At 38.1% G+C, this 26,676-nt stretch overlaps 1 protein-coding gene across 2 annotated transcripts in view; it reads right to left on the bottom strand.

Moving 5' to 3' along the window:
• The window catches only part of CHN1 (chimerin 1), a 278,669-nt gene that overhangs the window by 184,632 nt on the left and 67,361 nt on the right, over positions 1–26,676 (bottom strand). For both annotated transcript variants that reach the window (XM_020991013.2, XM_020991015.2), the window contains 2 exons: positions 3,601–3,632; positions 1,009–1,122 (listed from right to left, as the gene is read on the bottom strand). In XM_020991013.2, the coding sequence (XP_020846672.1) occupies positions 1,009–1,122; positions 3,601–3,632 (146 nt within the window). The remainder of the gene's footprint in view (positions 1–1,008; positions 1,123–3,600; positions 3,633–26,676) is intronic.

The raw sequence follows: 26,676 nt of genomic DNA, 5'->3' as shown, positions 1-26,676 counted from the left end.
ATTCTAATAGAAGAAACAACATGGAAACATTTTACACTCAAAGGAGACTGAAGTCAAGATACTCAAAGTGACTTGCCCAAGATCTCAATGAGTCAGTGAGATTTCTTGATTCCCAATAGTGCACTTCTATCACAACTGAATTAAAATTAGAAGCATAATTAACTAGTATAATCAAACTGTCCATTTATATTATGTTAAAGCATGAAACACAAATTTATGTGAACTCCAGGAGTTAAACTCTATTCCTTAAATTTGCATCTAACAGAGTAGGGCATACAGCACTAAATTAAAGCTCAGTGCATCATTTAGATTAGTATTTTATCTTGTGGTTTATTGACTCAAACAAGCAGGGGACACTGGAGCTAGCTGGTGGAATGGAAATCTGGTGAGGTGGAGAGGGAAGCAACCGTCTTAGAAGGATTCTAGTAGGGCCTGTGTTACTTTTCTGATCCTTGGTTCATGGGAAATTGCTATTCTCAATTCTTTCCCAGCAAAAAGTATCCAAGACACTGAGTGATCATTTCAACTATTTCCTGTGACTGGAGACACGAGGGTCAATGGAAATAATTACTCTGTGCCTAACCTCTTCAGACTAAGAGAGTCTGCCAAAGTAGAGTTAGGTAACAGCTCCCAAAAATGCTGCCCAAGTCAAAAGGCAACTTGTATTCCTGTATTGGCATTAGTCTCACCATGTCACAAAGATATTTTTTTAAATGTCCATCTCATTAAAAAAAAAATAGAGGTGAACAGTCACAGTGTTAGATATGGGAGAGACAGGAAAAAAACAACTATGATAAAAATTTATTTTAGAAATTTCTGATTCCGAACCACTAAGTTTACTGCTATTCATAAGAAATTTTTTGAGGTTCCAGAAGCTGTTAAAATGGTAAGTAGGGCAGAAATAAAATAAGAGCCTGTTCAATTATATGCTGGATGCTTTTACAATGTAAAACCCTTAATTAATATGGTTACAAATGAAATGCTTATAATTACAGGTCCATGACCAACCTTAATGCCAAAGTATAGGTTCCTAGCTGACGCTGGCTCTCACGAATGAGATAGCTCCCCTCAGCCACACTCAGGAGCTGGTCTGCTGCCTCCCTGGAGATCATGCCATGAAACCTGGAGAACAAAGGCAAAATGAGCAGCAATAAAAAGACGTGGAAATTGTATGCTTCCCCACCTTTTTTATTTTAAAAGAAAACACAGAAACAACCACAAAAAAGCCCACCTACCCCTAGATTGTTATCCCCACAAAATCACTTCTCTGCTATCAATAGGGAACTATGGCATTGACCATACTCATTTTATTCTCTGCTTGAAGCCTGGCCAGACTGATTATGTGAGGTCAGAATAGCACCAGAGTAGTCCTCAATTTCATTTAATTATCACTGACTCATAGTGTATATCCATTTAAGGAAAGATATACCCATTCTCTCTATAGGACACTTTCATTCTGCTCTCTCTGTATTCTATAGAGCCTCTTGACGTCTATTAGCAAAACAGAAATATGCCCAACTTCCTTCCTTCACACTAATGGCCATGATCCAAACTTTGGAGCAGGGGCTAGGCTGGCCACTTGCCAGAACCCTGACAGTTGTCCTTAATGGGCATATTGTTCAATAATCTGCATTATTTGGTTGATCTCCCAGCCAAATGCTATAACATTTGCCTTCATTCTCTCTCGGAACCATCTTTGATTAATGCAGAAAAAAAGGAGATAAAGAAGCATAAATAACACACCCTTTATACATGCACAATAAGTATATACATAACATTATCAGGAAAAAAATTGAAAAAGGAAAAGATTCTTAGTTCTATGATTCCCCATAGCCTACTGAATAAAACACTTCCCCATTAGAATGTGATTTCCTTGAGCAGGAGGACTACTCTTCTGTCTTTCTTTGCATGCCCAGCACTTAGCACAGTCCCAGGTACATAGTAAGTTCTTAATGTTTATTGATTGTCAAATGCTTTGCTTGACCTTACTATCCTTTAAAGACAGCTTAAATTTCTTCTTTTTACAAACTCCCCAAAATAGTCATCTACACTCGTCTCTTCTTCTTCACTTTCCACTCATTTCTCAACCCCTTTCAATCTGGCTTCTAACCCCACCAGGCAACTACAAGGTGAATTACAAGGTTATTAATAATCTCAACTGTTATATCAAATAAGACTTTTTTGAATACTCATCCTTCCTGAGGTCACTGCAGCTAAATGTTACACTATGGACTTCCCCCTCCTGTTGGATTCTCTCTCTTCCCTTGACTTCTACTATACTATTCTCTCTTGGTTCTGATCCTACCTGTCCAACTGTTCCTTTTCAGTGATGTTTACTGGATCATCATTCATTTCCTGTTAATGAAGTGTATGTGTCCTCCATGTCTCTCTCATGAGCTTGTTTCTCTTTCTACACTCTCAGTAACCTGATTGGCTCCCATGGATTAAATTACTATCTCTATGAAGATGACTCTAAAATCTAAATATCCATCCCTAACCTCTTTCCTAAACTCCAGTCTTTCATCTACAATGGTCTTTTGAGCCCTCACCACGTGAACAGCCCATTGACATTTCAAATTCAACATGTCCAAAATGCAATTCATTGTTTCCCCTTAACTCACCCCTCCTCCAAACTTCCCTATTTCCATTGAGGGCCAACAACACTGTCCCTCTAGTCACCTGCATTCACAACCTTGGCCTTGGAATCTTTCTTAACTCTTCCTTGCCCTTAACTGTCCACATCCCTCCCTGCCCCTACCATATCCAATTGGCTACAAAGTTTTCTTCATTGCCCCTTGGGAGCATCTTTCCTGTCTGTCCCCTTTTCTTTATTCACATGGCCACTCAGTGTCAGGGAGGTGAAACTAAACCATTCTCTGGAGTTTTACTAAGGGAATTGGGCCAGCCTTCCTCAGTTTAAGTGTGACATCAGAATAGTGTGATACAAATGGTAGTGGCCAGAGTAGCTGAGATCAGTGAGTAACTGATGATTCTACACCTGTGAGTTACATAATTACATTCATTCCTCAAACTGGACACTTGACTACTGGTCCAAAGCTCAGTAGAAAGAACTGCTGTCTCTAAAAGCAATAAAACATAGTGTGTTCTGCTGGTAGAACTTGACATTACTTTTGCATATTAACATATTTAATTACATGTTATATATTTTTAGATTATGCAATAATAACCTAAGAAAGCAGATAGATTCCAATGTAAAGATAGATTTAACATTTTTAAATGTTAAACTTCATTTTGCATCTGCTGCCCTGCCTGATTTTGACTCCACAGAGCAAGATACTCCCTCACCAGGTATCCCCGATGTCCTGTTTCCCCTACCCTAAGGTTTTCCTTCTTCTTTTGTGTGTTGTCTCTTCCTTTAGATTGTAAGCTCATTGAGAACTATTTTTATCAATTGTATCCCCAGTGCTTAGCACAGTGCCTGGTACCTTATAGACCTTTAATAAGTATTTATTGGATTTATTGGATTGGAATAAAAAAAAAACAACTACTAACCCCTTTAGGCTACTCTTTCATTTGTATTACTTTTCTTTACCCTAAATTACATCACCAATAAAATGTTATGTAGCAATATGTACTTACTCTCTTCCATAATATTTTGGTCTGTTTTCTACCTATTAAAAAAAAAGAAAAATTTTTCATTCTTTTAAGATCATAAAAAACATAGTGAATGTATTACATATTTGTATTTATGAAAATTTTCATTTACATACAATGTGTCCTGTATATGAAGAAGATGAATATGAATTATATGAAACAAAATGCTTTATACAAAGAATAAAAATTAATAAGTCGCTATGCATGAAATGCTCATTTGTGGCACACTAATGACATTCTCTCTCTATTTTTCTTCTATCTTTCTTTCATTTCTTCATGCTCACCATTCTTATGACTTCAGATATTTGCCTTGTCCACTATTCAATTCAGTACAATAGCAACTGTACTAACATTTATAAAGTACCTACTATGTACAAAGCATTGTGCATGGCAGTTGGGAGGGCAGCATGAAATAAGAAAGGTTCCTGTTTGGCTGGAATAAAGGAGCTCAAAATGAAGCACTGGGGGAGGAGACTGGAATGGGAGAATAGAAGCAGCTTAGGGAACAAAGGGTTTGACTGCTAAACTATTTATTTGGTAGGCAATGGGGAATCAATTCAGGCTTCATATAGTGAAATGGCATAATTAGACCAGTGCAGTAGGAAAACCATGTTGGCGGTAGTGTGTAAAAAAAAATTGACAGAGAAGGGGTCAGAAACTAGGAAGCCACTAAGGACGCAATTTTTTAAAGATGAAAAGAACTGAGGAAGGGAATAGGTTGGTAACAGTGAAATTGAGGAAATGAATAGGACAGATATTTTGGAGACAGGAATAACAGGACTTCACAAATAACTGTATATGGAGAATGATGGAAAAAGAAGAGTCAAGATTGACTCTGAAGTTTTGAACCTGGGTAACTAAAAAAGAGTAGAACCACCAACAGAAATTGGGAAGTTTGGAGAAAAGATGATGAGTTCCTATTTTAGACACGTTAAATGTAAAATGCTGAGGAGGAAATTGCAGCAAGTAGTTACAAATAGGAGTCTGGAGTTCACAGGTGAGATCAAGGCTGAGAGGTACTAGATTTGGCAACAATCTGCACAGAGGTAATAATGGAACTTTTAGAGTAGATGAAATTGCCAAGGAAGAGAGCAAAGAGAATAGGACCAAAGTAGAGACTTCAGGGATGCCTACACTTACTGGACTGATAGAAGAAGAGCACATTCCTTAGCATATAAAGGAACTTAATAAAAGTTTATTGAATAGTACTATATTGAACTGAATTGAATTGAGTATAGTGAAGACAGACTAAGAAGGAATACTCAGAGAAGTAAGAGGAGAGTGAAGAGAGAGCATGGAAGTCATGGAAGTGAAGGAAGACGAGTGTATCAAAAAGGAAGGAGTGGTCAATGATGCAGAAAAGTAAAGGAGGACTGAGAAGCCCCTGCCACTCAGCTATTTGCTAGCTGTTGGACGTTGGGAAAGTCATAAATTTTCTGATCCTCCCTTTTTCCTCCTTGATAAAATGAGAGGGTTGGATTAGAAAATCTCTAAGTTCATTCCGGTTCTATGCATCCTATGGTCCTAGTGAGAAGTCACTGTATTTGGCAATTGGAAGGTCATTGATGACCTCCTAATATCTTCTAATAACCTTGCCCTTTCCTCCTTCTGTCACTCTCTCCCCTTGTACCACATTTCCACTAAGCATCTCTTTCAATTAAGTGACAATCATTCTGACCAACCAATGGGGGACATAACGCTGGGAGTCATCATCCAGTATATGCCAGGCACCATGCTAAGCTATGGGGAGACAAAGTCTCTCTGCTCAAGGGCTTTACAATACATACACATAACATACATATAAATCAGCACATACAAGATAAATATGTAATAGATGGAGGGTAACCTAAGAGAAGGAAATGCAAACCATTCCAGTATCTTTGCCAAGAAAACTCCAAATGGGGTCACGAAGAGTTGGAAACAACTGAAAAATGACTGAACAAAAACAATAATCTAAGACGGAAAGGAAGTAGAAACTATTGTATATACATACACAATACACATATATGTATATGTGTGTATATGTGTGTGTGTGTGTGTGTGTGTTCAGTCATTTTTCAGTTGTGTCTGACTCTTCATGACCCCATTTGGGGTTTTCTTGGCAAAGATTCTGGAGGGGTTTGCCATTTCCTTCTCCAGCTCATTTTACAGATGAGGAAGCTGAGGCATACAAGGTTAAGTGACTTCACACAGCTAATAAGTATCTGGGGCTGGATTTGAACTCATGAAGAGTCTTCCTGACTCCAGGTCTGATGTTCTATCCATTGTGCCACCTAGCTGTCATACATGTGTATATACATATGTATATACACACATATACTAAATGTAGATATGCATATAAATCCTAAAGGATATCTATATACACATACATAATTCATGTATACATACACACACACATACAGAGAGAGAGAAGGTAGCATTTGAACTGAGCCTTAAATGAAGCCCAGGATCCTCAGAGAAGAGTCAGGTTTTGGAGAGAAGATGATGATTTCCTGTTTCAGACATGTTGAATTTGAAGTTGCCTCTGTCAAAGCAGAGGTTAGGAAGGAAAGTATTCCAGAAACGGGAAATAACCAGTGAAAAGGCACGAAGAAAGGAGATGACTGGGGGTTAGCATCATATGTAAAGAATAGTAGGTAAGCCAGTCTGACTGTACCATAGAGTTCACACAGGGGAATAATATGTAAAAAGCCTGAGAAAATAGAAGGGGCTAGGTTGTGAAAAGCCGTAACAGGCAAAGAGAGGAGTTTAGGTTAAAGCATCCAGTATATTCACTTCCACCCCCAAATCAGCGTCACAGATATATTAGCCAAAGAGAAAACGAAGGAAAGAGCATCCTACAGAGGAGTCCTGGCCCCCTGTGCAGGGTAAGTGGGCAGGTGGGAGGGAGGCCCTCTCACTGAGGAGTCCTGGTCTCCTGTGCTGTGGGGGAGGGGGGTGTCCATCTTACTTCAAATATTCCTCCACTGCAAAACCAGTTTTAGAAGAGTATTTTTCCATTATAATAAGGACTCCAAGCTTCCATGCCAATGACAAACTACTGGAGTACCATGACTGTATTCTCATAGTTTATCTTAAATAGGAAATATCCTCAAAGTAGCCTCATCTGTTTATGCTAGATATGTTAATCCATAAAGAAATTAAGCATTTCCTATAACTATCTATCTATCTAACTATCTATCTATCTATATACGTACACATACACATATACATATACACATATACATATACATATACATATACATATACATATACATATACATATACATATACATATACATATACATATATATACACATATACATATACATATGTTTCCTGTAACTAAATTTGGGAGCTTCTCTTAGTTGCTAGGGGGAAAAGAACCACATGCCCTGGATTTTTCCTGGGGCACTTGCCCAAAGACCATTAAATCCTGATACTGTTCAAGAAAACCCAAGATAATTGGTCACTTTACCAGTCCATCCATCTTCTGTTGCCTGTTGAGGTTATGGTCAGGCTATTTATAGTCTTCTCAAGGTAAATCTCACCTGATTTGGCCCTATTCCATTATCTCCCTCCTCTTAACACTGGCTGTAAATAAATAAGCTAGTTTTCTCAACAGCCACATATGTCTCGGCTATTTTTAGATGTAGGAAACGTGGAAGAGGGGTAAGGCAGCACCTAGAAGCCACACAGCTCTGGATGACATTCACCTAAGGTTTGGGAGGTAAAGCAAACACAAAAATAAATAAATAAGCAGATAAATGAACAGATGAATAGACAGACAGATAAATAAAAAAACAAATAAATAAGCAAATAAATAAATGAAAGCAGGCTCAAGTTTTAAATTTCAAGAAGCACTGAAAATCCATTCTGGATGGATATTCTTTTGACTTCCTCATAATTCTGGGCCTCAAACACTACATGAGAAAGCATTGTAATGTTGTCTGATAAACTGTTATTTAATGTTCTCCATCTCAGAGAGGACAATCTATTGGAATACAAACTTCTTAACTGAGTTCAAATCCAGCCTCAGACACATAATGCTCACTAGTTGTGTGACCTTGGGCAAGGCACTTAACCTCATTGCCTCATCAAAAAAAGAAAAAGAAAAAGAAAAGAAAATAGAATAGAATACAAGCTTCTTGAGGGCAGGTATTGGTTTTTGCCTTTGGTATATAGTTGGTGCTTAACAAATGTTTGTTGGTTTCTTTAATTTTCTTGCTTTTTTTGCAACATGGCAAAATGAAAATATGTTTTACATGACTTCATATGTATAATGGATATCATAGTGCTTGTCTTCTCAATGGATAAAGAAGAAGCTGGAGGGAGGGAAAGAACTCAGAACTTTAAAATTAAAAAATGAATGTTAAAAAAGCCAAATGTTTGTTCGCTGACTGATTCACAGAAGAATTTTTAAAAAGAAGATAATCTGCTTTCTTCTTCAAACAATGGACCTTCATAAACTTGACAATATGGATCCCCAAATTTTCTAGGGAGCAATAAACTTCATTTCTCTACAGGACTGAGTTTATGAAGGGTGAGGAGTAGGTACTGATCCTGAAGGTCCTGGAAGAATGTTTGGAGAGAAAGTTAGCAGTGAAGTCTTTGAAAGGAGCCAGGGAGTGAATACTACAACCTTTAACCTTTAAAGATCTACCTGCATATCTTGATCTACCACTGGTTTGTGGCTCCCTCAAAGATCATAAAAGACTCCTTCCAAAAGGCTTTAAAATATACTACATTTTTCGTTGGACCATAAACTCATCTTCCAAAGCCAAACCATCTTTGGTTCTGCCTTGTTAAAGAATGATTTCACTTCATTCAAAAGGTAGCAACACAGAGGGTCCATCAGAAAGCATGGTATCCTACAGGGATGGGAGCAATGGCTTTCATATAGGCCCTAGAGAGAAAGGCAACACTCACAATAACACCTCGCCCCAGTTTTATCTTCTCTGTATGTTATAATGGGAATGTCAAACAAAATTAAATTGCAGCTAATTCTTTTTCTCCCTTGTCTAGCTGGTATTTAAATGCTTTGCTGATGAAGGCTAAGATGTCATGAATTAAGTAATGATTCAGGACAGTCTTTCCATAAGCATAGGCAATGCAAGTTAGTGTTACTGATAGATAATCAGCTTAAAAGGTTGTTTAGCAATATTCAAGTGATTCTTAATGCTCCTAAAGCATTTTACTTATCTTTTATAATTACATGTGCAAATACATTATAATAGAAGTTTAATGGTCCATACAATACAGGAAAATTGGACTTGCATGAACACATTCTTGGAGTGTGTGTGTGTGTGTGTGTGTGTGTGTGATTACAAGAGGGAAACAGATCATACTATTGCCAAATAGACCATTTAAAAATAAACTGGTCTAAGGTAACAATATGACTTTAAATAAAACTGCTTTTAAATGAGTAATTAGGTTGAATTAGCATTTTTAAAGCTTCTAATAGTGTTCATATCAAAGAAAAAATAAAATATACAAACAAAAAATGGAACAGGAACATTGAAGCATGACAAAATATTGAATTTCAGGAGACCTGAGATTGTATCCCTACAAAGATACCTATCAACTATACAACCATGGGTTGTTTCAAGGAAAACACTTGGTAAACCTTAAAGTGCTGTAGAAGTTTAAGCCATTATTTAAAGGAAGAGCAAAAATCTCAAGATAAATATTAAAAAGTGATTACAGTATTCTAAGCTGCGTGTGGGAGGCAGCGATAATCTGTGTTTTGTATAATATGTCATTCGCAAGGGAAGACATCCACACAAACGATTTCATCTCTGTAGGGAACTCCTGGGGTGGGGATTAAGGGGAAATCTTCCTGCATCTAGATTGGCAATTCATATGGGAGTTACAGTCTTAGAGGGCTGCCTGCCCTGAAAGGTGGAAAGAGTGCTGGGCCTGGAGGCAGGATGACCTGAGTTCAAATCTTGAATCAGACACTGACTAACTGTGTGACCTTGGGCAAGTCACTTAGCCCTGTTTGCTTCAGTTTCCTCATCCATAAAATGAGCTGGAGAAGGAAACGGCAAAACCACTCTAGCATCTGGTATCTAGTGTCATGAAGAGTCTGACATAAGTGAAAATGACTAAACAACAACAAATAACCCTTTAAGATTTGCAAAGCACGTATAGGTCTGAGCTCAGTTAAGTGAATTGTTGAGAGTCTTATAGCTAGCATGTAGAAGATACAGTACTTGAAACCATGTCTTCCTGAGTTCAAAGCTTACAGGTCATGCACATTCACATAGAATGCAAATGTGCCCATTCCAAGGATCAGGACTAGGCTGACATCATTAGGACATCCTGGAAGCTCAATAACCATGCGCACCATATCACAACACTTTACTGTAAGGTCTTATGTATTTCATTATTTACCTTCTCATGCTAAATATTCTTATCAACATAGTAATAAGATGGTAGCATCTCAAATGGTGGAAAGACCGATGGACTGAGAGGAGACATTTAATCTAAAGTCTCAATGCCTTTACACTGGTTGTCCCCCATGTCGGGCATGGACTCATTCCTCATCTCCAACTCTTAGAGCCCCGTGTTTTCTTCAAAACTCAGCTCAGGCATTACTTTGTACTTAAAGCCTCTCCTGATGAACCCCCAACCCCTACCCTAACCCCTAGTGTCCTCCCTCTTAAAATTACCTGGTATTTATTTTTTATATATTGATATATGCTTATTTACGAACATGCTGATTCACCTGATAGAACGCAAACTCCCTGAGGGCAGGAACTATTTCCTTTTTGTCTTGATCTTTTCTGATGTCTAGCACAGTGCCTGGTGCATAGCAGGTGCTTAATAAGTACTTGATTGATTACATGAACCTGGGTTTGAATCTCATCTCCGCCATTTAATAACGAAGTTTTTGGACAAGTCATTTACCATCTCTTGGCTCATTTTCTCATCTGTCCCAGAATGGGATTAAACCAGAAGATCTCTAAGATCCTTTACAGATCTAAATGTGTAATTCACAAAAAGGCTCTTGCATTCTTGCTCCATATACCCTATTCTGTCAGAGAAACAAAGGTAACGTGTTTAATTTAAAATTGTTTCTCTAGCCACTAGCAAACTGAAAGCCAGTAGGTAAAAACAATAAAATATGTCATAACTATTGATTTTTCCCCTCCCATGAATGTTGCAGAATCAGCTTTCTTGCTATTTCATTTAGCAAGGGAACACTATTTTATGGCTACAGTCCAAAAGAATCAGGCAGGGGAAAAAATGTTGATTCTTCAGTTCTACCTAATGGTGAAATGTCATTTAAAAAAGCTGAGTTTAGGAAATTATATACGTGAATACAACACACATATTTCTCTCTTGCTTCCAGCAATACTAACCTAATCACAAGTGAAAGAACAATTAACAACCTTACCTTATATTTCTGTTGGAAAGAATGATAAAGTCATGTCACTGCCTTTGTGTGTTAAGCTAGGTCTAGAAAACTCTTACTGACATTCCTATGATGACTTTTAAAATGTCTGAAAATGTGCATAAATTTGGCCAAGGTCATAGGGTCATAGATTTAGCTGTAAGATACCTTAGAGACCATCTAGTTCTAATCCCTCATTTTACAGATGAGGATACTGAGGCCCAGAGAGGTTAAGTAACTTGCCCAAGGTCATAAGTGTCAGAGTCCTCCATCAATCAATCAATCAACAAGCATTTATTAAGCCCCTACTGTGTACTTGAGTGGTAAGGTTACAAATACAAAGAACAAAACAATACTTTACTCTGTAGCTCTCTTCCTCTCTTGGCCAGATTTTTTTTATTTAAAAAATGTTATCAATGTTATTACTTTTTTATAGCCCTAGGTACTAGTCTAAGAAAGATAGATGTATACAACTATAAGGCTTTATAATCACAAAATTCACTGCCTGCCCCATAACTATCTCTCTGTCTCTCTTTGTATCTCTGTCTCTGTCTCTCTCCACACACTGATCTATATCCATATTTATAGCTATGTCTGTATCCATATCTACATCTATCTATATAGCTCTATGTGTATCCCAAAAGTCTTAGGGCAGTTTTAAGCTATAATAACTTGAAACTTCACTAGACTTTGGGAACATCCTCTATGTGTATACATGTGTTATATGTATATGTGTTTGTGTGTGTATAATCCCACCTCTGCCATTTACCACCTAAATGACTTTGAACAAGCCCTTTAAAGTCTTCCAGGCAGTTTCCTTGTCTATAAAATGATGGGACAGCATGAGATGATCTCTAAAGTTCTTTGCAGCTCTAAATCTATCATCCACAACTTGTTCCCTGTGCCCTTTGCCAGTGAAATTAAGGTAAATTGTTCAATATCAAATGAGATAATTCTTGTAAAGTACTTATTTCAGAGCCTGGCACATAGTACTTGTATATTTGCTCCCTTCCCTCGTGCTTCCCTAATATAAAAGTGGTTCCCTATCCACAAGGAATTTGAAAGCTATTAGGCACAGATAATATAAGAGGTCATAAGTTTTTATTTTTCTCCTCCCATGAATGTTGTTGAAACAGTAAATGTATGTAATATGTGCAAGTACACACACGTATAGTACATATGCAGATATATAAATAGATAATGATACATATGTACATAAGTTTACTTTCAATTATCAAGTTTTGAGTTGGGAGGATTTTATCCCCTAAAATGGTTCAATGAAAGAAGAGAAAATGACACACTTGAGGTTTGCTTCCCGTACATCTTGGAGCAAAGTGAGTCAGTAAATACTTAAGCCTTGTACTGGCTCAACTTTTTTGGTTTTTTCTTCTATGAAAGTCCTCCAAAATTTTTCTCACTGGCTAGAAAACAAAGTGAAGCTGTGGAGCATGAGCTGCTGTGGCTTTTAAAATCAGAACCACAGGCTGGAATGCCAAATGCCCTGAGTGTCTTAGTATAAATTATTTGCTGCCATTATGTGAAGACAAACTAGTCTAAATTTACATTTTGTCAGAGTCTGTGTTCCGACTTAGATTTTCTGGTTTGCTCCCTTCTTTGAGAGCTTTTTGAGAATAGGGACAGTTTTTGCCTTTCTTTGTATTCCCAGCACTTTGTACAGTGCCTGGCATATAATAGGTGATTAATAATTGCTTCTTGACTGACTGGAACTGTGGAAAATGTCCATGTGGACGTTGGAAATCAGCCGAAAATGTCCACTGCTAAACCTCAGTAGGTAGATAAGAAACAAATTTTAAGATAGACAATAATCTAAAATCTGAATGCCAAAATGGTGAAGATCTTATATATAAGACTTGGAACCATATATGCTTGGCATATAGTAGGTTAATAAATGTAAGCTTAATAAATAAAAGTAAACTTAATATGCTTAATGTTAACTAATAATAAACTTAATAATAATTTAATAAATAAATGAATTGCAGAATATTAGAGCTGCAAAGGGCCTTATAGCTCTCTTTAGGCCAATTCCTCATTATACTGATAAGGATACTTAGAACTAGAGAGACAGTGACTTATTCAAGGCCATCATTGACTCATAGTTAACCCTATAGTTAACTGCAAAATAACCTCTTCCTAGCCTTTCCTCGCCTCACATTGTCATGATTAGCTTGGTGGCTTTTATGTCTCTAGGAGGGAGAATTCAGCTTACTTTATTTCACAGTGCTTTTCCCATAAAGACCAAAGAAATAAAGTCCTAAAAGCTGAGAATAATAATCCCTTAACTATTAGCAAATTTTGCTGATTCAACAAGATATATTTTGAGTGTTATCATGTTATCAAATTTAAGACCCCATAATTGCCTTTTCGTGAAATGCCCCAACAGTGAAACCTTCTAAGTTTATGAGACACCAAGTCATAAGCAATCATTTGATAAATACCAATTATTAGTTTGGTTTTTTGGTGGGAGAGTGGTTGATTATTCATTAGCCTATGCCTTACCCATGTGAGAAAAAAGCAGAAGACAAGGTTGTATGCCTCATTCCTTTTTCCTCCATAGGTGTACTCCCACCTAAGTGACCACTTCCCTGGGCCAGGGAAAAGAAGGAGGGCAGTGGGCATCTTTTATTTTACAATTAATACCAGACAAAATGAGTTCTTTCCAAAATGTTATCTCAGGAAGCCCCAACATGCCTACATCAGGATATTAAGGCAAAGCAGCAAGTTTTACTACAGAATTGCCCATGTGCAGTTGTTAAAACAAAACTGAAAGATCCATTCAAATAAGCTTCTGAATGTTACTTCTGTTTGAAGAAGAGGAAAAAAAAACCCTGACCTTTGGTAACAGTAATAATACTTAGCACTCTTATAAAATATCCAAAGCTTATTATAGACTTTAAGTAATGAACATGCACACCACCCAGGAGATACCTGAGTATGATTAGTTTTATGGAGTAGGATGCTGAACTGTAATAAGGGCTGAGAGGCTAACTCACCACCCAGAGACAATTAGTACAGAATTACAAACAATCACACTCTTACTTCTGTGCTTGAACAGCAAGAAAATGCTACTTTCTACCAATATAACACGTTCTTTAAAACAAATTCATCCAACTGGAGGGACCACCCTTATAACTCCACCCACCACGATGTAAGAGGCATCCATCACAGAAGGAATGAGAGCACCTATACCACATACAAGTATCAACACATCCCTTTTTGTTACTTTATTTATAAGAGGATTACTTTACATGTTAATAAATAAATGATATGAAGGCACTGATTTTTTTCTACCCAAAGCTCTAGGAGGGGTCTTAAAATAGAGACATTTGTTCAACTAACGTTATTAATTTTGTTGAATGAATGGACAACTCAAAATGAGTTTGACAAACATCCAAACCCATGTAACCATCAAGATTAGAATCTCCCATAAAACTTGTAACTTTCCTTACATCTCTTATTACACAAACAGCATTGACTTGGGTTTTTAGTCCTCTTATTTATTTGTTCTAGACACACACAACGAAAATTGTTATTATAAACACTTGACTGGAAACTTCAGAGGAAAGAAAAAAAGGCTCTGCTTGTTCCCTTTCCTTTGAAACAGTTCAATCAATCACTCAATAAAAATACTAATTAAGATTTTACTTTGTTCCAGGCACTAACCTAAGCACTGGAGATACAAAAAAAAAACCCAACCCAACAAAAAACCAAAAACCAGTTATCCTCAAGGACATTCAAATGGAGAAGACAAAATGTAAGCAATTCAGTATATACATGTTAGGAGGTAAGCTAAAGGTGAAGATATTAGCATCAAGGGAGACCAAGAAAGGCCTTCTGTAGAAGGTAGGATTTGAGCAAAGACTGGAAAGAAAACAGAGAAACTAAGAGGTAGGGGCAGAGTAAAAGCATTCCGACTCTGGGAAGTGGTCATACAAAAGCATAGAGATGGAAGATTGAATGATGTTTGTAAGGAATAGCTACAAGACCAGACCAGCTAAATTATAGAGCATATGGTGCATGAAGAGTATGTGCAGGGAGTAAAATGTAGTAAGGCCGGAAAGGTAGCATGAGGTCAGGTTATGATAAGCTTTACATGGCAAAGAGAAGATTTTGTATTTGATCCTTGAGGTAATAAGGAGTCACTAGACTTGACTGAGTAGCGTGGGGAGAGGGAATGACATCAGTAAACCAATGATTTGGGAATCACTTTGACAGATGACTGGAAGATGTTGAGGCAGAGAGACAAGTAGAATATTATTGAAATAGTCCAGGTGAGAGGTAATAATAAGATCCTTAACTAGGGAAATGGTTCTATGGGTGGAGAGGAGACATATGTGAGAAATGTAACTGTAGTAATAATTAAGTAAGATTTGGCAATGAATTGAATAAATCATGTGGGGTGAGTGAGGGGGACATCAGGTTGAAGCCTGGGTGCCCGGGAAGATGGTGGTATTCTTGATAATACAGGGAAATTTGGAAGAAGGAATCATTTGAAGGGGGAAAAAATCCATGAGTTCTGTTTGGGGCATGCTACATTTGAGATGTCTATGGGACATCCAAGTCCACCTATGATTCTAATTTTTAAAAGCCACAGCAGCTCATAGCTTTGCTTTGTTTTCTAGCCAGTGAGAAAAATGTTGACAGGCCTTCATAGAGGAAAAAGCCAAAAGAGTTGAGCCAAAGCAAGGTGTAAGTATTTGATTGACTCACTTTGATCTAAGATGTACAGGAAGCAAACTTCAGTCCAATTCCAGATGTTGAAGAAACAGCTGGGAATGCATGAATATTGCTCAGGAGAGAGACTAGGGTTAGATATGTCGATCTGGGAATCATTTGCTTAGAGCTAATAACTGCATCCATGGAAATTGATGCGATCATTTAATGAGATAGTATGGAGGGAAAGAGAAGTGGAACCAAGACAGAACCGTGGGGGTCACCCACAGCTAGTTAGCACGACATGGATAAAAATCCAGAAAAGGAGACCCAGAAGGAGTTGTTAGTATCACAAAGATCTAGAGAGAAGAGAACCTCTAAGAGGAGAAGTATCAACAGTGTCAAATAATGCAGAAAGGTAAAAAAAAAAAAGGATGAGTATTGAGAAAAGGCCATTAGATTTTACAATTAAGATATCATTTGGTAACTTTAGAGAAAAGAGTTTCAGTTGAATGATAAGGTTGAAAGCCAAATTGCAAAGCCTTCAGATGAAAGTGAGAGAGGAAGAAGAGGTAGAAGCTTTTCTCAAGGAGCTTAGCTGAAAATGGGAGAAGAGATATGGAATGACTCCTGGAGGTGGGGAGGAGATGGCAAGATTAAATGAGGTGGTTTTGGGTTCTTTTTTTTTTTTGGTTCTTTTTTTAAGGATGAGCATGTTGTAGGTAGGAGAGAAGCATCTAGTAGTTAGGAAGAAATTTAAGATAAGAGATTAAGAGGATAGTTGAGGGGGGGATGGGAGGAGATGCAATCAAGGGTGCATGTAGAAGTGCTGACTTGGTCATGAGTGCCACATCTTCATTTGAGACAGGAAAGGAAGAGATTGGGGGGGCAATATCTGAATGGTGTGAGATAAGGAGGAGAAGAGAAGAATGAACTTTCACTGAATAGTCTTAAATTTTGTCTATGAAGTATTAGGTTAGGTCTTCAGCAGAGGGATTTGGGGTTGTTCTACTCTGGTAGGTTTGAGGAAAGACAAAAGCATTTAGAAAAGCCACATGGAGAGTAAGATATTGAATGTGTTATGGTAGAGTATAATGATTTGCCCTGCTGCTGTGAGGACCCACTACATTGAGATCTTATTTTATTATTTATTTATTATTATTTTCTTATTTCATCCACTTAAATTCATCAGCATGTGAATAGGAATGGATGAAGTAGATGGTAGGAATAATTTAGCGCTGGGGGTTGACAAAACATGATCAAGGAACATGGTAAGAGAATCAAGAGTATAGTGTAGATGTGAATAATAGAGGGAATGGAAGTGAGGATGAAGAGCAAGGTTAGGTGGTGCGTGGTAGAGTGGAAAATGGAATGATAAAAGATTATAATCAGACAAAGGAATTTCGGAACTTATAAGCATAGAAGCAGAAAATTTGTGAGTTGTGGCAAGAGCAAGGAATGACCATCTCTATATGTAGCTGAGGTGGAGTGGAAGAGTAGGTCATATGAACTGATTAAGTTTAGAAACTGGGAAGTTAGGGTACTTAAGGGAGTATCAATATGTACATTGAAGTCTCCTAATATGAGTCAAGAATAGGAGCAGAAAAAAATACTGTGAACCAGGAATTGAATTCACTAAGGAAAGAAAGAAAACTCCTGGGGGTCATTAGGTAATGGCTACCATGATATGACCTGGGCAGCAAATTTGGAAAACATGAACCTCAAAGAACACTTGGTGATAGAGGAAAGAGTATAGAAGTGCCAATGCATTTCAAAGAGTATTCCAACTCCTCCACCATGAATAGTGCATCAGGGATAGGAAGGAAAATACAGTCAGTACTAGAAAGGGTAGTAAGGGAAACAGTATCATGAGTATGGAGACAGATCTTAACAAGTGCTAGAAGATGGAAGGAGTGAGAAAGAGCTTTAGGATAAAAGCAAGCTTGTTAATTATGGAAAATGTATTCCAGAGGGCACAGCAGAAGGGGTAAGGAAATATGGACTAAGACATAGTAGGGAGAGTTAGGGACTTAGGCTGAAGCGTCTGAACATAACGGAGTTTGCATTTAGGTAGATAATGGGGTTAGCTCAGTAACAAACAGGGGTTCAGAATCACTAAGGAATGAGGCCAAGCAGAAAATCAGCAGATAGAGAAAGGTCCATTGAGAGAAGGATGTGAATAGGCTGTTGAAAGTCCATCCTTATGGCCAGTGGTTGGTGCTTTGTGCTGTAAGGCCCTGGGAGATGCATCTTATAGCAGGCAAAAGTAGAAGGAGGTATAGGAGCTTATCAGGAGATGGCAGGGCTTGACCCGCACTGGAGGCAGTTTGGTTGCTGTCCCTTGTTCTCAGAAGAGGCCCAAAATGATATCACGATGTGAGAGTCAAGTTACAGTGCCTCTGACTGTGGCTGATCAGACCAATATGGGTTTGCAATGCTCTACTAGAGGTTGGGCGCAAATAGTCCATGTGAACATTTGGGGTGGATTCTCTAAATCTGCACATCTCGCATTTCTTTTAAGCTTCTTCAATTCTGTTTTGCTCACACAGCACAGCACCTTCTCTGATGTGGGCACGCCATGATGAGCAGTCCTATGCCAGTGTCTCCCATGTCACATAATCAATTCCAAAGTTCTTAAGAGAGACCGTGAAAGTGTCCTTGTATTCTGACCACCACGTGCATGCTTGCCCTGTGTGAGTTCTCCATAAAATAGCCTGGAGACTATTTTCTGGAAAAAGTATTGGGGTACAGGAGGTGGATAAGATCTTTTCCTGGGGAAGGCTGGTGCTGCAGAAGGCTGTGAAGGCCAGAGTAGCCAGGAACTAGGTATCTGGGTCTTATCTAGGACTGACCACTTGGACCTGGAAAAGTCTCTGGAGACCTAAGATGGAAGCCAAAAGGTGAGGTCTTGTTCCAAGTCAGGCCCCACAGTTAGAGAAGATTCAGGTAGTAGTTGGAGAAGGACCTAGGGCAGAATTCCTGGGAGGTGGGTAGAAGGATTGCTGGTGACTGGAGAGTGCCTTGCTCCTGGTGGGACCTCCAGCTGAAGAGGACCCTGAGGCAGATACCCTACTATTCTCATTTTTGTCTAACAGAAATGGATGGTATAAATTTCAAAGCCCTTTACTTCCTTCCTCCCCCAATGTCCTATTAAATCTCTACTCCATGTAATCTCTCTCCACACCTATGCATGCATACATGTATGTATGCAAGAGAAATAGTGTGCGTGTGTACATAAATATGTGCGTCTTTTTTATTACATGGTATATATACATATATACACATAGTGCCTCCCCAGTTATTGTGTATGTTGGCAAACAATTGGTGTACACTAGCATACCTGTTAAAATTACACATTGACCATCAGCCTGTAGGTTTAAACCTTGAGACTAAAATCGAGGCTAAAGTGAGAAAGAATGGATTAAGACTTACAGTCTTCTTCCCTAGACATTATTACAAAGTGTTTGCCTCTCGCTCTCCCTACCACATATTTCGTCTTGATAATGAGTAGAATCAAATGAATAGCTTGGATTTAGTGACATTGCCTATTGTATATGTGAAGTATAGTTTGATATTATGTTTTACAAAGGATTGCAGAACAAAATATTATGAGCTATGAAATAACATCTCTTCTACATCTTCTTGGCTCGTAAAGTAATGTAGAATGAACTATTTCAAAGTTGTCTGATTTTTTAAAAAATTACCAGAATATCTCTAAACACATTTTTAGGAAGGAGTTGCAGTATCCATAGATGTATATATGTATCTAAATATGCATTATGATGTAAATGCTTTTTCAGAATCATTTTGAGGACATTTTGATGGTTGGTTGACTTTTAAAACTACTCTAAACCACGACAATGCATATCCTCACACCTCTGAATGATTAATGTTCTTTTTTTTTTTTCAAATTGTCCACTAATAAAAACCTTTAGCCGTGATTTGTTTCTGTTTATCTTTCACAACATGGATCTGCAAAGTTGTCTCAAATTTGGGGAATAAAGAGTGTCTCAGTTACCACATGACCCTTTGCTGTATATCATATGATCTTCTCTTACTATTAGATGTTTTGCGCATCGATGTTTCATCACTAATAATTCCTCATTTGTTTTGACAGCTGAACACATCAGGTTTCTAGAAGAAGATGCTGCACCTTGTGGTGCTGATAATAGAAACCCAGCTGAGAAGGAGCAGAGCAGGAAGTTAGCCTCAGCAGTAAAAGCTTAGATCACAAGAGGAAGGTGAAGCACATGATTTGTCACTGAATATATTTTTACTTTTGATTTGGCTTAATTCCACACTATCCTCGGCCATTGCACTGAAACTCTGTAATATAATGCAAGTGCTAGAAGAGAAAGATGCAATTTTTTTAAAAGTGAAATTCAACAAATTTGTCAGGAAAACGTTCTTAAAGTCAACCTCCTAACTCAATTTCTTTATTAGTACAAACACTGTCATCGTCACTGCTATCTTGACACACAGGAACATTGAGCTCTCCCTGCCCCTTCCTTCGCACAGGATCACAAGCTTTAGAAGAAGGGACCTTGGAGAGCACATAATCCAGTTCCCTCATTTACAGAAGCTGAAGCGGAAGCGCAGCAAGTGAAAATGACTTACCTGAGATTGCAAAAGTAAAGAGAAAGGCTAAAATTTTAACCCTTGCCCTCTGACTCCCAATCAAGTACTCTTTCTACTTTTCCATTCAATTCAAATTAACTAATATTTTTAGAGAGGCAGCCTGGCATAGAGGATAGAAAGTTGGTCTTGGAATCAAAAGGACCAGCATTCCATTCCTGCCTCTGACACATACCAGCTCTATGACCATGATCAAGTTGGTTACCCATGAGCTCCAGCCAGCTCTCTCAGGTAGTAAGCTGTAAGAGAGAAAATTGGAATCTGTGGAAGGAATTTACATGCTGGCAATTCTTCACCCTGATGATAAAATCAGCTCCAAACCAAAAAAAAGGAAGAAAAAAAGTATGAAGTGGACACTGTGTTCAGAAACTCTGCAAGGAGCTAAGAATACAAAGACAGAAGGGAATTAATCCCTTCCTTCAAGAAGCTTACATTCTACCAGGGGTAACACAACATGTGAGTAATTAGCAAATACAAAGCAAATACCAAAACTAATACAAAGTAATTTCAAGGGGGGACAGCTAGGTGGGCAGTGGATAGAGTGCTGGGCATGGAGTCAGTAAGACTCATCTTCCTGAGTTCAAATCTGGCCTCAGACACTTACTAACTATGTGACCCTGCGCAGGTCACTTAACCCTGTTTGACTCAGTTTCCTCATCTGTAAAATGAGCTGGAGAAAGCAAATCACTCCAAGATCTTTGCGAAGAAAACCTCCAAAATGGGGTCACAAAGAGTTGGACACAACTGAAAAACAACTGAACAACAATAATTTTAAGAGGGAATGTTAAGACCTAGGTATATAAAGGCCACTTGCAGGAGGTAGTGTCTTGATGGAAGCCTGGAATTTTGAAGAGGTGGAGATGAAGATGGAGTGCATTTAGCCATGGAAGACCATCTGTGCAAAGGCAAAGTGGCAGAAATGGAGTCATGTATGGAGAACAGCTAGCAGTCCATTTTAATCAAAACAGAGAATATGTAGAGAGAAATAATGGGGGAATAAGACTGGAAAAGTAAAGGGGAGCAAGAAAGTGGAAGGTCAAAGATTTTATGTTTTATCTTAGAAGCAATTGAAGATTTCAGAATGGGGAGCGGGGAGGGGGAGGTGTGACACAGCCAATCTGTATTTTAGAAACACCATCTGGCAGCTGTTTGGAAGATGGATCGGAAAGAGAAAGAGACTAGAAACAGAGGGGACAAGTAGGAGGCTTTTAAAATAATCTAGGCAGGAGGAGATGACGGCCTGAAGTAGTATAGAGACAATGTGAGTGGAGGGAATCTTTGGAAATAGATGCAAAAAGTGCTGGAAGGACAGAATCAACAAGACTTGGCAACTGATGCTACGTGGAGAGGGAGAAACAGGGACACACACCTCTGACTCTCTGTTCCAATGGTCACTAAATCTTGTTGCTTCTTCACCTAGAGAAATATTGTCATGGCCTAGCATATGGAATCTAATCTCTTAAGCATTAGAAAATATATACCAACTAGTATTTCTATCATTTCTATGCATTTCTATATTTCTATAATTTCATCACAATTCTAACTTTCCAACTCCAGCCACAGTAACTTGCTTGCTATCTAAACAATCTGATAATTCCCTCAAGTGACTTCCTGAACACTTGAAATGCCTTTCTTATTGAACAATACTGAATACACCTTTTGTTTAAGATCTAACTCCACATTTCTTTTTCTTTTCTTTTCTTTTTTTTTAGGCAATCAGGGTTAAGTGACTTGCCCAGGGTCACATGGCTAGTGAGTATCATGTGTCTGAGGCCAGATTTGAACTCAGGTCCTCCTGATTCCAGGGCCGGTGCTCTACCCACTGTGCCACTTAGCTGCCCCCACATTTCCTTTGATTTAGTTGACTCCATCTTATTCTGATAGGGCAGCCTGGAGTCAGGAAGACCTGAGTTCCAATCCTTCCTCCAACGCTTACTAGCTGTATGACCCTGGGCAAGTCACTTAATCCTGTTTGCTTCAGTTTCTTCATCTGTAAAATGGACTGGAGAAGGAAATGGTAAACTACAGCAGTACCTTTGCCGAAAAAAATCCCAAATGGGGTCACAAAGAGACACAATCGAACAATAGCAACAACATTGAATACTGGCCAAAATAACTACTGCGTTAGCTGAAGCTTAGTTATTTCTTGGTTCTCAATTTCTGATTAATCATAGGAATATGTGACCTGTAGACATGGGTAAGAAAAAAATATAGATATATGTTATGTGTATATATACATATATTATATATGTGAAATAACACAAGAAAAAGCAAGGTATCAAGTGCAAAATCATATGTAAGTCTAATAATGTAATAATTTTAACACAACCAAGGTCTCTATGAAATAAAGTATTTCTAAGTCTCACCAAAAACCTTCCTATTTTGTTCAAAAATTAATATAACAAATTATAAGTATAATAAAATATAATTTGGAATTCTATTTGAAATTCATTGTAATGGTGAGTTGTGGGGGAGATGATGATCTAAATCTACAGAAAGAATTTCCCCTCTGTGGTTCCTCACATTGATAAAATCAGTAGGTATTTAACCATGAGTAGAAATTGAGTATATAAGTGTTGAGGGCATGTAACAATGCAATCAGAATAGGGTGAAGTTAACCAACACACACACACACACACACACACACACACACACACACTATACAAAAACTAGCTATAATGATGATGAGAATTCCAGGCACTCTGCAAGTTTAAAGTTCTATATAAATACAAGGTAATATTCCTAATAAAATAGAAAGACTAATACATATAGAAAACTTGATTTCAACAACTGGCAAAGAGTAAGAACTAAATAAATGTTTGTTGATTGATTGACTGATTTTTTTAATGTTATCATTTTTTAAACTCTACAAGTGACTTTGGATAAAGGCTGTTATCCTTAATCCTTTATAAGCTTTACTTGGTCTACAGTGGTTTTTCCCCTTAGAGAAATATCATGCAGGCTCACCAGAGAGTATCCTTTTGTGCTTCTGAATTTCTTTTTAAACCAGAAAACTTTATTCTGTTACATTCTTCTCTCTTCTTCACTTTTTAACCATTGTTTTCTCTAATAATTAAATATATGTAAATATGTTTTATATATATATATGCATTTTACATGTATATATGTGTATATATACATATATGTATATATACATATATGTATATATACATATATGTGTGTATACACACACACACACACACACAGGTTTTACCTTTCCACCTATTCTTGTTCTAACTTAAATCCACAGAGAGCAGATATTTCCAAAAAGCTCATGTCTAACTTCCTAGAATTACAAGGTGGTTTCATGTTTTACTTCTCCCTCCACTTATTTTCCTTCTAATCAGCCACTTTGAACCTTGCAATCATAGGGCCAAAGTGTTTTGCAAATAACAGTTGGATTTACTGATTTATAACCACTTTTAAATCTCCTACTAGCAATTGCTCTAAAATGAAAAAAGAAATAGGTAGTTCAGAAGCACGATGAAGTGATGGAAACAATGATCCCTGTAAGCCAGCATTGGTTCATGAAAAACAAGTCAAAGAAGACTAATCTCATTCCTGGTTAAACTGACTTATTAAACTATAAGCCTACAGCCACGGCAGCCTAATCATGCCTGATCTCGGGTGCAAAGTAGGACTGGACCTGGTTGGCACTTGGATAAGAGACTGCCTGGGAATACTAGATGTCACAGGGTTTTAAAACCTAAGAAGTGGATTGGTTTAGTGGATAGAGAGAGCTGGCCTCAAAATCAGCAAGTCTTGCCTTTGATACATACGGGCCTAGGCAAATCAGTTAACCTCTCAGCTCTGTACAGTTCTCTAAAATTATAAGTTGCAGAGAGGATGCTAACCTGCATTGGTAGAGGGAGTTTCCTCACCTGAGGGTTCTCCCTACCAGTGAAATCCCAAGTCCAGTTCTTATCCTAATAGACTAGAAGATGAGGGGAATTCTGCAGGTATAGTATACCTAGATTTGGGCTCACTGTGTTTCCCAACAGACTTTTGGACAAGATGTAGCTATGTGGGCTCATGATAGTACAGCTAAGTATATTCAAAACTAGGACTCAGTATGGACTCAAAGAGTAGTAATTAATAATAAATCAGAGTTTAACTGGCGTGGCCCAGGAATCCACCCTTGGCCTTATGCTGTCCAATACCTTTATCAATTATTTGGATGATGGTGTCATCAGCAAGCCCATCAAACTTACAAGTGACATGAAGCTGGGAGGGATGGTTAATACATTGCATGATACAACGAGGCTTCTCAAATGGCCTGACAGGCCAGAAGACTGAGTCAAATCTAATAAAATGGAACTGAATCAAGATAAATGTAAAATCCTTTGTTGTTGTTACTATTCAATTGTTTCAGTCGTGCCTGACTCTCTGTGACCCCATTTGGGGTTTTCTTGGCAAAGATACTGGAGTGGCTTGCCATTTCCTTCTACAGCTAATTTTACAGATGAGGAAACTGAGGCAAACAGCAGTTAAGTGACTTCTCTAGGGTCACACAGCTAGTAAGTATCTGAGGTTGTTTATGAACTCAGGTGTTCCTGACTCCAGGCCTAGAGCTCTCTCCACTACGTCACCTAGCTTTCCTAATATAAAATCCTATACTTGGTTAAAAAAAATTCAGATGCACATGTACAGGATGGGGCAGAGAGGAGATGTGGCGATCACAATAATTCATATAACCAAAAAAAAAACCCTGGGAATTTAGTAGATGGCAAGTTCATTATGAGTGAATAATCCATTAGATTGTAAGCTCCTTGAGGGCAGGGGTTGTCTTTTGCCTCTGATTGTATCTCCAGCACTTAGTACAGTGCAAGGCATATAATGAACACTTAATAAACGTTTAATGATGGATGGATGGATGGATGGAACAAGGCAAATAATATTTGTGCCCAAATAATATTTGGGCACAATAACCCAAAAAGCTAAGAGGATCTTCATTAACAAGCTTCATTAACAAGCCATAATGTCCACATGATGGGGAGGTCCTGGTATGTCCTAGTCAGATCACATCTTCAGTACTAATTCTGTGTGCCACATTTTAGGAAAGCCTGTGACAAACTGGATTAAATCTAGATTAAGGAGACCAGAATGATGAGAGAGAGGGGACTAGAAACCATGCCATACAGAATTGCTTGAACAAACTGAGTACCTTTTATCCTGGAGGGGGAAAATAGACTTAGGAGGTCTTTGACAGCTGTCTTCAAATATTGGAAAAGCTGTCAGGTACAAGAGGAATTAGATTTGTTCACCAAAAAAGAAGTGGTGAAATGATGGGACACTTCACCCAACTTAGAGCCAGCATTTCTATACATGTGCAGTGCTTGTATAGCTTTTAGTCTGAAGTAAAATTAACATTAAATTATAATAAAGCATTAACAATGTAAGCTCACTAAAAGTCAATGAACAATAAAATATTCTGTGTCTGATTCTTACTAGCTATGTGGACTTGGGCATGCTACTCAATCTCTCTGAAACTCAATTTCCTTATCTGTAATGGGGTTGAGATTTTCCCATCACCATCCTCACAGAAGTACGAGAAGAGTTTTTGGTAAAACTGAAACCACCATGTAAATACAAGTGGTTATCATCATTGTCATCTGTTTATTGTTTATTCATTATTAGCCTGGACTTTTTATTTCATCAGTTTAATTGTATATATAATATTTATTCTGTAGTATGTTTTTCCACCCAATATGGAATAACTCAGTTGTGCATATAAGCAGCTAAATTTCACTTATCAAAACACTCTACACATAAAGAGGAGGCAGAGTATAGACTATAGAGGCTTGAGAAGCAGAAAGACCTGTCCTCAAGTTCTGCCTCTACTTGTCTATGTGCTGCATGACCCTGAGCAAGTCACTGAATTTCTCAATCCCCTGGGAAGCTCTCTAAGACTGTAAGTTGTAGAGAAGGTTTTGATTGGTATTGAATGATAGAGGGAGATTCTTATACCAATAAATCCTCAAGTCTAGTCCCTATTCCCAGCCCCTATGTAACAAACTGGGCAGCTAGGTGGTACCAGGGTGCCAGGCCTAGAGTCAGGAAGACAATCTTCCTGAGTTCAAATCCAGACTCAAATACTGAATAGCTGCATGACCCTGGACAAATCATTTAACCTCTTTCTGCCTCAGTTTCCTCAATTATAAAATGGGGATGATAATAAGCAGAAAGCTACGTGTCGCAGTGGACAGAGTACCAGGCCTGGAGTCAGGAATACTCATTTTCCTGAGTTCAAATCTTGCCTCAGACACTGACTAGCTGTGTGACCGTGGGCGAGTCATTTTAAAAAATGGCAAACCACTCCAATATCTTTGCCAAGAAAATCCCAAATGGGGTCATGTCATAAAGAGTCAGACACCACC

This window comes from Phascolarctos cinereus, unplaced genomic scaffold (assembly GCF_003287225.1).
Source record: "Phascolarctos cinereus isolate Bilbo 61053 unplaced genomic scaffold, phaCin_HiC Scaffold_726;HRSCAF=1367, whole genome shotgun sequence".
Taxonomy (NCBI): Eukaryota; Metazoa; Chordata; class Mammalia; order Diprotodontia; family Phascolarctidae; genus Phascolarctos; species Phascolarctos cinereus.
This window is presented reverse-complemented; position numbering and strand designations above follow the sequence as displayed.